At 33.3% G+C, this 15,323-nt stretch overlaps 1 protein-coding gene across 1 annotated transcript; it reads left to right on the top strand.

The window, feature by feature from the left end:
- The first annotated feature begins 4,215 nt into the window (after window positions 1–4,215).
- Window positions 4,216–7,252, top strand: LOC105117188 (receptor-like protein kinase FERONIA). The gene is given in 2 exon segments (XM_011014765.1): window positions 4,216–5,581; window positions 5,633–7,252. Coding segments are annotated over 2 exon segments (2,718 nt in total). The 5' UTR covers window positions 4,216–4,280; the 3' UTR covers window positions 7,050–7,252.
- The last annotated feature ends 8,071 nt before the right edge of the window (window positions 7,253–15,323 follow it).

Here is a 15,323-nt window from a genome sequence, read left to right as displayed (position 1 = left end):
TGCCTCTGAAGAAGAGGCACCTACACCACCTATGTCGTCAACCGATGCTGCCTCTTCTAGCGCTACTTCACAGCACAGAGGCGGCGTGCCTTTGCAACAGAATCAATTTACCCGCCTAATGAGACACAGTGGAAGGATGATCTTTCAATGTAAGTTTGTTAAGGTTTTAGTTTTTTTTTTTTATATGACAAAATAATTTATGAAATAATCATTACTGAATTTATTTCATTTATTTTCAGGTTCACAAATATTGAAGCTGCCCGAGTAATATCATCGACATTTAAATCGTCAATGGAGATTCTATTGTTTCATTAGAATCAGATATCAAAGCATCCTGAATGGATCCCTCAAATCAATGCATGGTTTAACAGGTTTGAGGTTGGTATTAATTTATAATTTTCAGCTTATTAATTTAATTGTAAATAAATTATTATTTTTATCTAAACTTATCCATTTATACACAGTACAAATTCTACTGAGACAATGAGCATAACATTGTTGTGAGGAGGGTGTGGGAAAATCACACAGCAACTAGGTAAGATCGAAAACAATACAAGATTTTTTTTAGACAAAAATTTATGTTTTAAAATCTAATTTTTGGTTGCGTGAAGTAGGTTGCGTGATTTTTGGTATGAAGCACAAAGAAAGGTAAAAAAAGCCACGAGGGATAGGGGTTTACAAGGCTGGAACGATGTTGCGGTTTGGAGGGATTTCAAACCGATATACATCCTAGAAGATATATGGCCACACTATATTGAGCACGTGATGTTTGAGGGATTCACACAATGCTCATAGTCAGATGATGGCAATCAGAATTAGCCAATTCATGGCAGGGTGACAACGCACACTGGTGACTCTGTTCTGTTTGTTGCACATACGAAACAGATGGTAAAATTAATTTAAATAAAATATATCATTAAATTCAATTATTGTTAATATATCTTTTTTCATTATAGGCTGTATCTCTTGGACATAAGCCAAGCCCGATGGAACTGTTTGTAGAGACGCACGTGCAGAGTCAAGACTGCTAGAAGGGGGTGCAATAGTTCGTTGATAACCATGCTCAACATTTTATGGTATGTTTGTTCAACCATTTTATTTTGTAAGTTATTATGTTTATTGAATTGAATATGATGATTACTTGTTTTTTTTAGGTGACCTATAATAATCGGTTGAGGGAGAGATATGGAGATGATATTTTGAACCAACTGGAATTCGATTCGGATTTGTGGACGGAGGTTGGCTCCTCAGGTGGACCCGATAAAAATCGGGTTTACAAGCTCTCCAACACTACGGCTGACAACTTACGGTCGACCCGTAGTATTTCAACCGTTGGGAGCTCCCAATCAATATCGAGTTCCAAATCTAAGGAGTTTGAGTCCTTGCAGCAACACACGGCTCAGCTCACTGAGAAATATGACCACCTATCAGTGGAGTACGTGCACCTCAAAGTATCTTAAGAGTAATAAAAAGCGAAGTATGAGCAATAAAAAACGGAGTATGAACAACAAAAAGTAGCTTATGAACAGCTCCGTGAAATGGTTATGAACATGGCAAATAGTGAAACATATTCGCCTAATCCTTTTTAGCCGTATAACCACCAGCCTCCTCTAAGATCTCCTCCTCCTCCTCCAGCTCCACCTTTATATTCATTTGTAATAAATATTATTTAACTTTAAAACTTCATTTAATATTTTTTTTGAAACATATTTAGTTTGTAATGAATATTATTTAACTTTGTTTTTTTCTTTAATATAAATTTTATTTGCATAATTGATTTGTATTACAATTAATTTACATAGTTTTATATTATATATCGTAAATAATTTTTTAAAAACAAATTTAGAAAAAAAACAATTACAAATGATTTCATACACTCACTGGCCGAATTGCCGACGACATTACTCCATTGGCATTTAACAGTAGTTGCCACACTTACCGATGAATTTACAGATGGATATAATCGGTCGGTATTTCATACACTCAGCGACCGACTTCCCAACGGAACAACTCTGTTGGCATTTGACAGTAGCTGCCACACTTACCGATGAATTTACAAACAGATATATTTGGTCGATATTTCATACACCCACCGACAGCCCTACCGATGATTAGTTTCCGTCGGTAAATCGCGATATCATCGACGGAATACAAATCCGTTAGCATATTCAAGCGGGAATTTTTTTTGGACGCGCAATTTTTGTTTGTAAAACCATCGGCAAATGATTTTTTTGTTTTTCTGACTGATATAGCGACGGAATGTTGAATCACCGATAAAAGGTAACCCGACGGACATAATTCGTTAGTGATGATGTCGGTGAAAAATCACCGATGAGCTTTTAATCATACACTGACGGAATATGTCCATCAGTAAACCTGTGAAATCTTGTAGTGTTTATACATACAGATTCTTTTGATCATGAAATTATCCTAGATTGCTTTTAATATAAAGGAATACCAAATTGCTTCAATTGAGCAATATCTTTAAAAATTATATATTCCTAAAAAAATAAAGAAAAACATTTATCAAATAAGAAATGGACGGATTTTTATTCAATCCAATCAAATGGAAAAATCTAAAGACACGGAAATCTCTAAAGTTGATAGAATACAGCCAACGACTTGGAAGTCCTTCATGCCCCACTCGTACTATCAAAGACCTTTCGAAGGTCTTCCATATATTGTCCCTTTGCCAAATGCTACATTGATACTACTCAATAAGACTTTTATAATTACTAATACTTGAAAACGATTTTACAAGGAATTCCTAAATTTCCCTTTGTACTCTAATTTAATACGTAAGAAATAAAAAAAGAATTAGAAGCAAAGCGAATTCCTCCCTTATAATATATATTATGTGCTAACTCTTATCAATCTTCATGTAATCTTTTTTATAAATAAAAGTTAATGCAACCTATATTTATCTAATTTCCTTTTATTTTACTAGTTTAGCAAGACGAGTCATATTATATTAAAGTCTTGTTACGTTATTTATAACAAAAAAATAGAGGTGATTATTTTCGGTTCGGTTTGTTTTTTACTTAAAAAATAACCAAATTGACTTAAAAAATCAAACCGAAACCAGTTCAAACTGACTGGTTTCAGTTAAGTTCGGTTATTTTAGAACAAAAACAAAACCCAACCGATTAATTTTGGTTTGGCTTTGGTTCAGGCTTTATTTCGTTATTTTATGTTAAAAACCAAAAATTATATTGTTTTTTGGAGTTTTTTTTTGTAATTTCTAATGGGTTTGATTTTTATTTGGCTCGGTTTTTTCGGTTTGGCTAGGTTATTAATTTCAGTTCGGTTTGGTTTTTCAGTTTCAAGCTTATGAAACAGAAACCGAACCAAATCAGTTGGGTTTTTTTAACTATTCTAATTGGTTTAATGGTTTTTTTTTCATGATTTATTTTTTTAGTTATTTTTTCTAATTTTTTTAGTTTAATTAGTTTTTAATTTTTTTACTCACCCTTACAAGAAAGATTTATCGAAATATATTTCACAGTATTGGTAAGTTGTCGTAACCATTGATTAGTTGTATCCTACAAAGTTAGGTGTTTTACTTGTTCTAAACAATGTTTTTATTATTAGATATACCTCCATAAACTTTATCACTATTTACTTTTTTTTCAAATATTTAGTTGTCAATCTATTTCTCTTTTTTTGTTCTATTATAATTAGTTTATTTTAGTTTTAATTCTATTATACATTGGATTGTATCTAGATTATTTAGATCATTTTCTAGATCAATATCTTTGAGATGTCTATACATACAGATTCTTTTGATCATGAAATTATCCTAGATTGCTTTTAATATAAAGGAATACCAAATTGCTTCAATTGAGCAACATCTTTAAAAATTATATATTCCTAAAAAAATAAAGAAAAACATATATCAAATAAGAAATGGATGGATTTTTATTCAATCCAATCAAATGGAAAAATCTAAAGACACGGAAATCTCTAAAGTTGATAGAATACAGCCAACGACTTGGAAGTCCTTCATGCCCCACTCGTACTATCAAAGACCTTTCGAAGGTCTTCCATGTATTGTCCCTTTGCCAAATGCTACATTGATACTACTCAATAAGACTTTTATAATTACTAATACTTGAAAACGATTTTACAAGGAATTCCTAAATTTCCCTTTGTACTCTAATTTAATACGTAAGAAATAAAAAAATAAAAAAAAGAATTAGAACCAGTCAACTATTGCATGACTTAAATTTACACCTCTCAGCATATAATAATTAAAAGGAGCTTCTCCTCTTGATTTCTTCATGTCTCCTCCTATGGCCAAAAACAAAATGAGTAGCGGCAGCAGCAAATATCTCTCTCTCACAAACTTACCTCTGATCACACCTCTGCACCTCTCCTTCCTGTTCCTCCAACTCACCATCCTTGTAACCGGGGATCCACCACCACCTTACGTCCCTCTTGATAGCATAGCGCTTGATTGTGGTTCATCCGCCGATAGTGTTGGAAAAGATAGAAACTGGACTGCAGACATCAACTCAAAAGTGGCCCTTCAGGTTCAAGACAGCCCCTCAACAAATCTCACGGCAAATGGTGCCTCCACTAGCTCTGTACCTTATTATACTGCTCGCGTCTCTCTCTCCCAATTCACCTACACATTTCCTGTCACAACAACAGGACCTAAGTTTGTTCGCCTCCATTTCAATCCAGCTTCCTACACTGGTTTCAACAGGTCTAAAGCATCTTTTTCTGTCACAACCGGTCGCTATACCTTTCTTAGCAACTCCAGTGGCTTCCATTACACTGACCCACGTGGTGAACGAGGAGGTTACGCCAGAGAATTCATCTTAAATGTTGAAGATGAGCAGACAAATCTGAGCATAACGTTCACGCCAAGCCCTCATGTTGCTGATGCATATGCTTTCATCAACGGGATTGAAATCGTATCCATGCCCACCAATCTTTATTACACTGCAGGAGATGACCCAGGGCCGTATGATGTTAACCACGAGGTCTATCTTCCCCTTCAAAACAAAACTGCTTTAGAGATCATGTACCGAGTAAATGTGGGTGGGGGAGAGATCACACCGCCCAACGACAATGGCATGTTTCGAAGGTGGTTAAGGGATCCCGATTACTTGACGGATGCTCGACCAAGCGCTTTTCAAATTAGTAATGACACTCTTCAACTTCAGTATAATATCCACACTCGCTATGCTGCACCTGACGTACTCTATCGAACTGCTAGGACCATGGGGCCCAATTCTACTGTAAATGAGAAATACAATATGACTTGGGAGTTTCCGGTCCACTCCGCTTTCACCTATCTTGTAAGGCTTCATTTCTGTCAGTTTATACCGATCATATTGCAAAAAGGCGATCTAGTCTTTAAAATATATATCGCTGATCAAACGGCAGAGCGTTACGCAGATATAATCTTGTGGGCTGATGGATATGGGGTTCCCATATACAAAGATTACGTAGTGATGATGGATGCCGGAGGAAACGAAGGGATACAGAATTTGTCAATTGCATTGCACCCTATTCAGTCTACTAATGCCTTGGATGCAATGTTGAATGGCGCTGAAATCTTCAAATTGAGCAAATCAGACAATCTTGCCGGACCAGATCCTGACGCGTATCCGGACTTGAGCAAATCAGACAATCTTGCCGGACCAAATCCTGACGCGTATCCGGACAGCCCCACTAGTAATACTCCTAGCGCAACCTCAACAAAGCATAATCGAAGAACAGTCGCCATTATCTGTGCTGCTGTTTCGGGCATTGTTCTCGTTTCTGTTCTATTTCTCTTGATTTTCCGGAGAAGAGTCCAAAAATTCAAGGACTTGGTTTCTGGTGATGCAGCTTCAAACTTAAGCCCTCTTGTTTCCTCTTGAAGAAAGTCAACAAAGACCCACAGGTCATCTCTACCTTCTGACCTATGCTACCGTTTCTCGCTAGTTGAGATCATAGCAGCTACAAACAACTTCGACGATTCTTTCATTATTGGTGTTGGTGGCTTTGGTAACGTGTACAAAGGATTATTTGATGGTGGAGTCAATCGTGCTGCGATCAAGCGATTGAATCCAAGTTCACGGCAGGGTGCAACCGAGTTCAGGACAGAGATTGAGATGCTCTCCCAGCTTAGATTCCGCCATTTGGTTTCTCTAATTGGTTACTGTAATGAGAATAATGAGATGATCCTGGTGTATGATTATATGGCTCGGGGGACGCTTCGTGATCATCTCTACAGAACTGATAATCCTCCACTTTCATGGACTCAACGCCTAGAGATTTGCATCGGTGCTGCCCGTGGGTTGCATTACCTTCACACAGGTGCCAAGCACACTGTCATTCATCGTGATGTGAAGACAACAAATATCTTGCTGGATGAGAAATGGGTGGCCAAAGTTTCGGATTTCGGATTGTCCAAAACAGGCCCTACGAGCACATCGAAGGGACACGTGAGCACCGTTGTGAAAGGTAGCATAGGGTACTTGGATCCCGAATATTGTCAACGCCAGCAATTGACAGAAAAATCTGATGTCTATTCGTTTGGAGTTGTGTTGTTCGAGGTATTGTGTGCTAGACCAGCAATAAACCGATCAGCAGTGCCAGCAAGTCTAGCAGAGTTGGCTAGACAAAGCCACAGCAACGGAAAGATTAATGAAATCATTGATCCGTATCTGGATGGAAAGATCTCACCAGATTGTCTGAAAAACTTTGTTGATGTTGCAGTGAGATGCTTGCTCCAGAATGGAATCGAAAGGCCATCGATGACCGATGTGGTTTGGGGCCTTGAGTTTGCATTGCAACTGCAAGAGAGTGCAGAAGAGTATGTCAAAGGGGCTGAAACTGAGAAAGAAGTTGACATGGAGAGTCCTCTGAAAGGCTACTCAATCGATGACAGCAGTAATTTGTTTAGTACTGGCAGTGAACTAGTTGTGAATTCCCGCATTTTGGAAATGGCAACAACAAGCAGCAGCGACGGACAGAGTTTTCCAAGCAACGAGTCGGAGAAAATGATGTCTGGTGCTGTGTTCTCTGAGATCATGAACCCAAAGGGGCGATGAGAAGCAAGCTAGTTAGCATGCTGCGTTAGTATAGGCCTCAAGACAAAGGTTTCTAGCTGAAAAACCTATCGATGCATATATATATGCATTACTTGTTTGAATAATTTTGGTAGTGATAATTAGCGTGTCTGATAGAATGATTTTATTGCAGCACTCTGCATATTCAGAATTAATTGGAACCAATTTTTCATGTTATTTGGCCACTCAGCCACAAGATCTCCACTCTTTCAAGCTCACAATATGAACAATTGCATGCTTAGTAATTAAGGAGTTGGGGATGCTCAAGCTATCTGATTCAAAATTCGGCTGACTTGGATGAAAGGAAATCAATAGACTGAGAAGATTCTCTCTATGCAATCAACTCTACAGAATAAAAAAGCTGACTTTTTTTCCCAAAAAAATTTGTTCCTTACTCCTATCATAATATGTTTAATCAATATGTTAAAACCAAATTTTATTGTACATATAAGAACAAGATTTGATTTTCTAAATCCTTATTTGACATGCATACTCAGATTCAAATAAAATACAAGAAGGTGGTCTATTTTTTTTTTTTAACTTTAAAATAATCTATAAAGAATATTTCACCTGTGAAAAATAATAAAATCAATTAATAAAAATCTTAGATATTTTTTGACATGTTTTTTTACTAGTAAATCCATCAATAAAATTGTTATTTATAGATCATAAATTAATGATGAGAGTTTTTTTGACAAGTTATTTCTATTTGTGAGCTTGCTGAAAAAATTTGTATTGATAAATTGTGAGTATAAATACCAATAAAAAATTTCATCAGTAAATTTAAGAATTCCAATAGTGTTGTGATTAATTACTAATTATAAAAAAAATTCTTTTTATTATTGATACTCATGAGATTGATACTTAAAGATTTCAACTTATAATACTATCATGTTATGAATTATAAAAAAAATTATTAGGGAGTAAAAATATTGATTGAATTAAAAATTATCTTGTGATATTGTAAAGAAAATAAGAAAAAAAATTAAATAAGAATTAAAATGATGGTATAAATTAATAAGATAAAACAACGTGAATTTAGTAATTATATCTAAATTTATTAAAATCAATAAAGAAAGGGGTCCACATGTTAAGGACGAAAAATCTGACGTTTTATTTCTAGTACGTTACCAAAATATTTCCATAATTTGTTTTCTTAAAAAAAAAAATTCTACGGAAATATACATAACGCCAACGACTTGAATTTTATTCTTATTTTTTTTATTATTATTATTATTATTATTAATGTGGGTGTAGGATTAGTTTGTATTTATTTTAATTAATTTTATTAATTTTAAAATTAATAATTATATAACCTCTCTCTCCAATGTTGCTGAAAAGATTTAAATTTATAATTATTAAAAAAATTAAAATATAATTAATTGAGCTATCCCTAAAAAATTAACTTGAATTCTGAGGTGCCTTTCAAAGGTCACTTCTTCCATTTCCAATCGGTCCACTCTATTTGTTGCCTCATAACGTGCATCAGGTGTTCACATGAAACCGGGGCCCAAGGCTAGGAACTTTTCCAACAACATGGAAGTCTTTGATGCCTTTCAGAGCTCACTGCTCCACAGCACAGACGAACTTTCAAAAGGTCTTCTTCCATGGCCAATTGGTCCACTCTATTTGTTGCCTCATAACGTGCATTAGATGTTTCCATGAAACTGGGCCCAAAGGCTTGGAACTTTGCCAACAACATGTATTTGCCTTTAATACTCCATTTTTCACGCCGGAGTGGGCATCCTTTTTTAAAAATTGACCTTTTTATTTTTTTGTTCAATTCTGCATAAGTCTTAATTTCCCTTTCACTACCTATTTATTGTTAATATGAAATAAATAATAATAATTAGCCAACTCAAAGCATGTTTGATGCTGGCGATAAGTATAAGGATAATAACAATATAGAAAACACAGCAAAATTTTATGAGCAAAAAAACAATACATATATGAGTCATGAATTTATAATTTTATTATTTGAAAATAAAATTAATAAGGTCTACTTTTTTAGATGTTTACAATATCTATAAATAGATTTTAAAAAAAAAATAATCCCTACATCTATTAGAAAATAATTAGAAATCTAAAAGCATGCGCAAAGGAAATTAAAATAAAAAAACCAAATGAAATAATAAATCCAAAAAATCCTAGAAAAAATAAAAAAATTAACCAAATAGCAGCATCCAGGCTTGATTCTTAATTCTAGGAGATCCAAATAGTCTGATGCAGTTTTAAGGTATTAATCCAATATAACGTGACAAGACCTCTTCTTAAACCTAGAAATGTCTCATTGATTCATAAAAATAATGTTAAGCCATTGATATAATTTGTCTAAATCAGATCCCTATCTAATTGTATAAAATCTTTATTTTATTGTATCGTATCTTTACTCGAATACTCATAAATTTTATTTACTACATCTAATTTTATCTCTATATTTTTTTTTACCACATCTAGCAAAAAAAAAAAGGATGTGCTGTAAAGAAAAGAAAGGATTTCTAATTTGCCAAGATTTTAGATTTTTTTTTGGGTGGATAAATGACATCAAACTTTACATAATATTTATATTTATATCACTAAGCTAATAATATTTCAATTAATTTAATTTTGTACTTTTAGATTCCAATGATCTCTCTCTCTCTCTCTAGTGAGAGAGAGAGAGAGAGATAAATAAAAGAATTTGGTCCCCATTTTTCTTTTTTATATTACTAGTGTGGTGATCCATGTTACAAACAAAAAGAATATTAAGGTGATGATATCTAAGTTAAGCTAAGTTAACTTGTCTAATTTGTGATCCAGAATAAAAGATTAGTATGATTCTATGAAAAAGAAAGCGAAAAAATAAATAATGCTCAAAGCCTAATAATCTATTGTCAAAAGATAAAATTTGAAAAATAAAATTTTAAAATAGAAACATCGAAGAAAAAACACGAGTCAACCTGGACTCACCTAACTACCCGCTACCCTAGATATGAGATCAGAATAAAAAAATAAATTAAAAAAAGATTTAAAAAAAAACAAGTCAACCCGGGCTCACCTAACTACCCTCTACCCTCGATATGAGATCATAATAAAAAAATAAATTAGAAAAAATACTTAAAAAAATTAAAGTTAAATCAATAAATAAAATGTCAAGAAAAATATTGAGTCTACATGGGTTAACTTGACTAGCTTGTAACTTGGGCCAACCTCATATAAAGAAAACTGGAAAAAATCACTAAGATCATGGCCTAACAATCTAATGTCAAAAAATTAAATTGAAATAAAAAATTATTTTTAAAAAAATATAAAAACAAATGAGTTAGGTTCACTCGACTAACTCACAACCCGTATAATTTGATTAGGATAAAAATTTATTTAAAATAAAAAGACTTAGAAAAAGACACAGAAGAAAAATAAAAGGAAAATCAAAAAACCCCGACGTAAATCCAAGTTAACTTGACAAACATGTGACTCCGGATAACCCCACAGAAAGAAAAATAAAAAAAATCACAAGCTTAAGGCCCAATAATGTAATTTCACATGATGAAATAAAAAAATTAAATTAAAAAAACCATAAAAAATCTAAGATTTGTGATATGAGATCGAGATAAACTCATATAAAAAATGAGGAAAAAACCATGAAGCTCAAGACCCAATAACTTAATGTCGAATGATAAAATAAAAACCATAAAACTCAAGACTAAATAAAAATTAAAACTCGAATGAACCTAGGTTCATCCAGCAAACCCATGACTTAGGATAAGATAGAAAAAGAAAAGTGAAAAAAACCATGAAACTCAAGACTCAATAACCTAAAGTTAAATGGTAAAATTAAAAAATAATTAATTTTAAGAAAAGGGCATAAAAAATATTGAAATTAAATCGGGCTAATCCTTGACACTGGTAACATGAGTCATGAAGTCGGGATTAAACCATAGAAAACAAACTCTAAAAAATACCAAACAAAATCCCTAATCATCCAAAATTAAATATACAAATAAGAATAAGAATAAAAAAATAAGAACCAAATCTGGCATACAAATTAAATGAAAGAAAACAATGAGGGACTAAATAAAAAATTAAAATAAATTAAGAAAATGATAAAAAAAAAATAGCAATCAAAGAATGAGGACCAAACTAGATTAAATAATTAAATGAAATAAAATGTTTAGGGACAAAATTGACAAAAATAAAGTTAAAAAAAGCAGTAAAAACAAAAACAAATAGCAATAAAAAAATCCAAGATTGGTAAAAATACAACCTAGAGGACACGATTGATTTTTGAAAGGGATGGTACAAAGTTTGAGGTCAGGAGAGAGAAAAGAGAAAGGAGAAGAAAAAGGTTCATTAAAGCTTAATCTCACTTCCATCGAGAAGAAAAAGGTTCATCCTCCATCGTGAGAGAGGATATGAGACCAAGATAAATCCATAAAAAAAGTGGAAATAACCATGAAACTCAAGACCCAATAACTTAAACTTAAATAATAAAATTGAAAAATTATCAATTTTAAGAAAAGAGCATAAAAAATATCAAAATTAAATCGACCTAATCCTCAAAACTAGTGACCAAAGTCATGAGACTGGAATTAAACCATAAAAGAAAAACTCCAAAACAAAATGATAGGTAAAGAATTTTTAACATGTTGGCCAAATCCTAATGGATAATCATAAACTAGTTACAATATCAAATTTACATTTTAAAAATGAGAAAAAAACAAAAAACAATAATGAAAATATGCATGGAAAACATTTTAGGATTTGGTCGTATGCATGAAAACAAAATATTTCTTTTCTATTTTTTTCTAACAAGAGAAATTAACTTAAAACTTTTGATTTTTTTTCCTGAATTTTGTTTTAGAAATATTTTGTAGAAAAACAGGTATTTTAATACTAGATTTATATCTTACATTGTAAATATACAATCCGATATTATCCAAAATTGATAGAAAAATATGTGAGAAAATCATAATTTTTTTGAAAGGATTTTTGAATTTTTTTGGACTTTTTGAATTGTTTTTATAGAATACATGTCTTAGGCCGGTACAAATAACTAGGCGGTACTCAGCTCAAAAAAGGTTGGTTTGGGTTGATCTCAGCCTAATAAATCTTTTTTTTTATCTTTTATCTTTTTTAGGCTAGGCTGAACCAAAATAGTTTCAGCCCAAGCCCGTACAGTTGCTTGTTTGACCCAACAAGCATGCTAAATAATTTTACTGTATGCAGAATGGATTCTTATTTTATAAGCAGCAATCCGGTTACAACAATTGATTAGTTGTGCTACATGGTGCTAGAGTGCCTAGTTGGAGGTCTGGCTAGTCGTGACGGGGAGGGGCTAATGTGAGGTTAGTGGTAGCATTGATAGAGGAGTTGGTGGTCGGAGGTAGAGGGAGAAAAAAAGAAGAAACAACTCTATAGTAGAGAGTGAGAGGAAGCAAGCGGCTTTGACTCCCGGTTGACGGCAGGTGGTTGGCCTAGTGGCCTATGGTAAAGCTTGTGATGGACAAGCTTATGGTGGCATCGGTTGGCGACTAGAACAAGAGAGAGAGAGGGAGAGAAAAAAATATGCAGAAACGAGGGAAGGTGCTAATTTTTGGCCAACTTTGTACTTAATTTTCTTTCTTTACAGGCCCCGAGAATCCACCCTTATTTATAAGGGGCGAAAGAGGAATATTTTGTATTTAATGGTGCCAAATCATGGCTTTTGGTTCGGTTGGAAATGATCCCAATTATTAGTTCAAAGTGTGCATCGTGAGCTATCAAATCCATAGGAAAATGGCAGGTTGGGTTTGATATTTTAGGCTGGCTCCGCAATGTTATGGTGTCAATTAGCTTGAACGGACCCTTCCATGTTTAAGCAAAATATTAGGTGATTATTTGCATGCATGTTTTGTCAAATTTGATGAATGTTAGAGGCATTAAATGTATCTACAAAGTACGTAACATAAGCAATTTTTCTGTGTAAAAAAGAAGAAGATAATGAACAGTGCACCTGATGACATGTTGTTTGATTTCTTTTTTGCCAAAGTTCAATGTAGTCCTCAATCTTTTAATTTTGCATCCTTAATTGATCCTAAATTTTTAATTTAATGCAATTTAGCTCTTGTCAAACTTCAATTTGAACCCTAGATTTCGACGACTTTTGCACTTTGGTTCTTGGTCTCGGATAAATGCAATTTAACCCTCAATTGACACGAAACTTTCAATTTTTTTCAATTTCACCCTCGATTTTTGTCAATTAAGCCCTTATAGAGTAACGACTTTTGCAAAATGATCATTGGTTGTAAAAATTTTCCATTTGACCCCTAATTGATATTAAAATTTTAATTTTCTTACAATTTTGCTCCTGATTTTACTCAATAAACTTGGTAAAAATTAAATTTGGTTTTTAAATTTTAATATTCTCAATTAAGCTCAAATTGAGCTATCAAACTTAATTTTTCATCGATTAAGCCCTTAATAAAATTAAGTTAACCCATTTAAATTATAATTAAGTCCTTGCGCTTAATTAAATTCTTCAATTGGATCTAAATTAATTCTTAAACATAGTTAAACTTCAATTTGGCCAATGATTAAATCAAATTGGCCTATTAAAAATTTAATTATGTTCTTGGATTTTAGTTTTATGCAAATCCGTCCAATAATAATTTAATTTGACTTTGAATTTGTATTATTTCTCTATTTTTAGGCATAATAAGGTACAATTAGGCCTCGAATTTCCTTCAAAATTGCGGCTTGATTTTATGTATTATTTTGGCATCCTCCTCAACCTTTTTTCTCTACATCGCTAACTTTTATTTTATTTTTTATTTTTATTTAAAAAAAATGAATTTTAAAGGATAGCTCAGAAATAAATTATGACACGGCTCGTGTCACAACCTCAAAATATTTTTTTTTAAGACATGAATGGCATTAAACAACTTTAATAAACCAATCAACTAATCCTAAATTAAGTCTCAACAAATCAAATTCAAACTTAAACCCCCGTACAACAACAGACTCATGATAATTAAAAATGTAACTTTAAACATTCTTACATATGCTAATGCCAGATTAATGTCATATGTTTATACACAACAACGGACAACGTCATCATTCAAAATGACACTTGAAGTAAAAGGCAGTGATAAAGATTATACCTAGATTGGAGAGCAAAATATAGTTCAAGTAGCCTTGAATCAATCGATTCCTAATGGTTGTATACCCTCGTTGTCTTTCTCCTATCCAAGATACAGAGAAAATAGACGCAAGCCGTAATTTTTCTTCTTTTTCTCAATATCACAACCATTCTCTAGTGGGTTTGATCCTTTTCCTTTACCCATTGTAGAGAAACTTACAGTTAAGTTGGTATTAGCGATCGAGCAATGAAAATTGTTTTAAATTAGAGAAACCTTGGGTATAAGATATTTTTTAAGCTTCAGGGGTAGCCATGGCCCCCTCTGTCTCCTAGCCTCTGCAAGGGTTTGTGTGATTATATCTTCTCTATGACAACACTTTTCTTTGTATCTATGTATTGAATTCTCAACCACGAGTAACGTAATTTAACGCAAAATATAATCTATCATGAGTATTATATGATTCAATTCGACACCCACTCGATTCCAATAGATGATAATGACAGTAGTAGAAAGGGAATTAACACTCCCTAAAATTACATATCATGGGCATGGAATAACTGCTAGTATATGAGAGAAACTACTGTCAACCGCGAAAGTACGGCCCCCTAGGCGGTTTAGGAGAACCCTTACCCAAGTTGTATCGCTTACCTTGGCCGCCACCAAACACTGGTTTGTAAGGATCGAGAGCACCATCTACAACAGGGCGAGAGCCAGTCTTAAGAATCCTGTTAATTTCAGAATCCATCATGAACTCCAAATCTATGTTGGCATCAGCTATGGTGTACAAGGGGATGTCACCCTCCATTTCCGGGAGTGAAATACTAGCAACGCAACTTTTTGTGTTGAGCAGCATCATCGTCAACAACAACGACGACAATGTTAGAACTGACAAGGAAAGGCTCTTCATGGTATCTCTCTTATTTTTAGCTAGCTCTTCTTAATGTTGTCTATCTAATCAAATATATATAAACGCAAGCATCTAACTCTATTTATATATGGGATAGAGTGGCGGTGTTGAAGGAGATAAGATGAGGAATGTGGCAATGATTGACTGGTTAGCTCATAGTTTCCTGTATATGAAATTAAATGACATCACAAGAGATCAATTTCATGCTAGCGTGGATCAACGGCAGTATACTTGATCTATTTCAGTTGTAGG

This window comes from Populus euphratica, unplaced genomic scaffold (genome assembly GCF_000495115.2).
Source record: "Populus euphratica unplaced genomic scaffold, PopEup_1.0 scaffold1226.1, whole genome shotgun sequence".
NCBI lineage: Eukaryota > Viridiplantae > Streptophyta > Magnoliopsida > Malpighiales > Salicaceae > Populus > Populus euphratica.
This window is presented reverse-complemented; position numbering and strand designations above follow the sequence as displayed.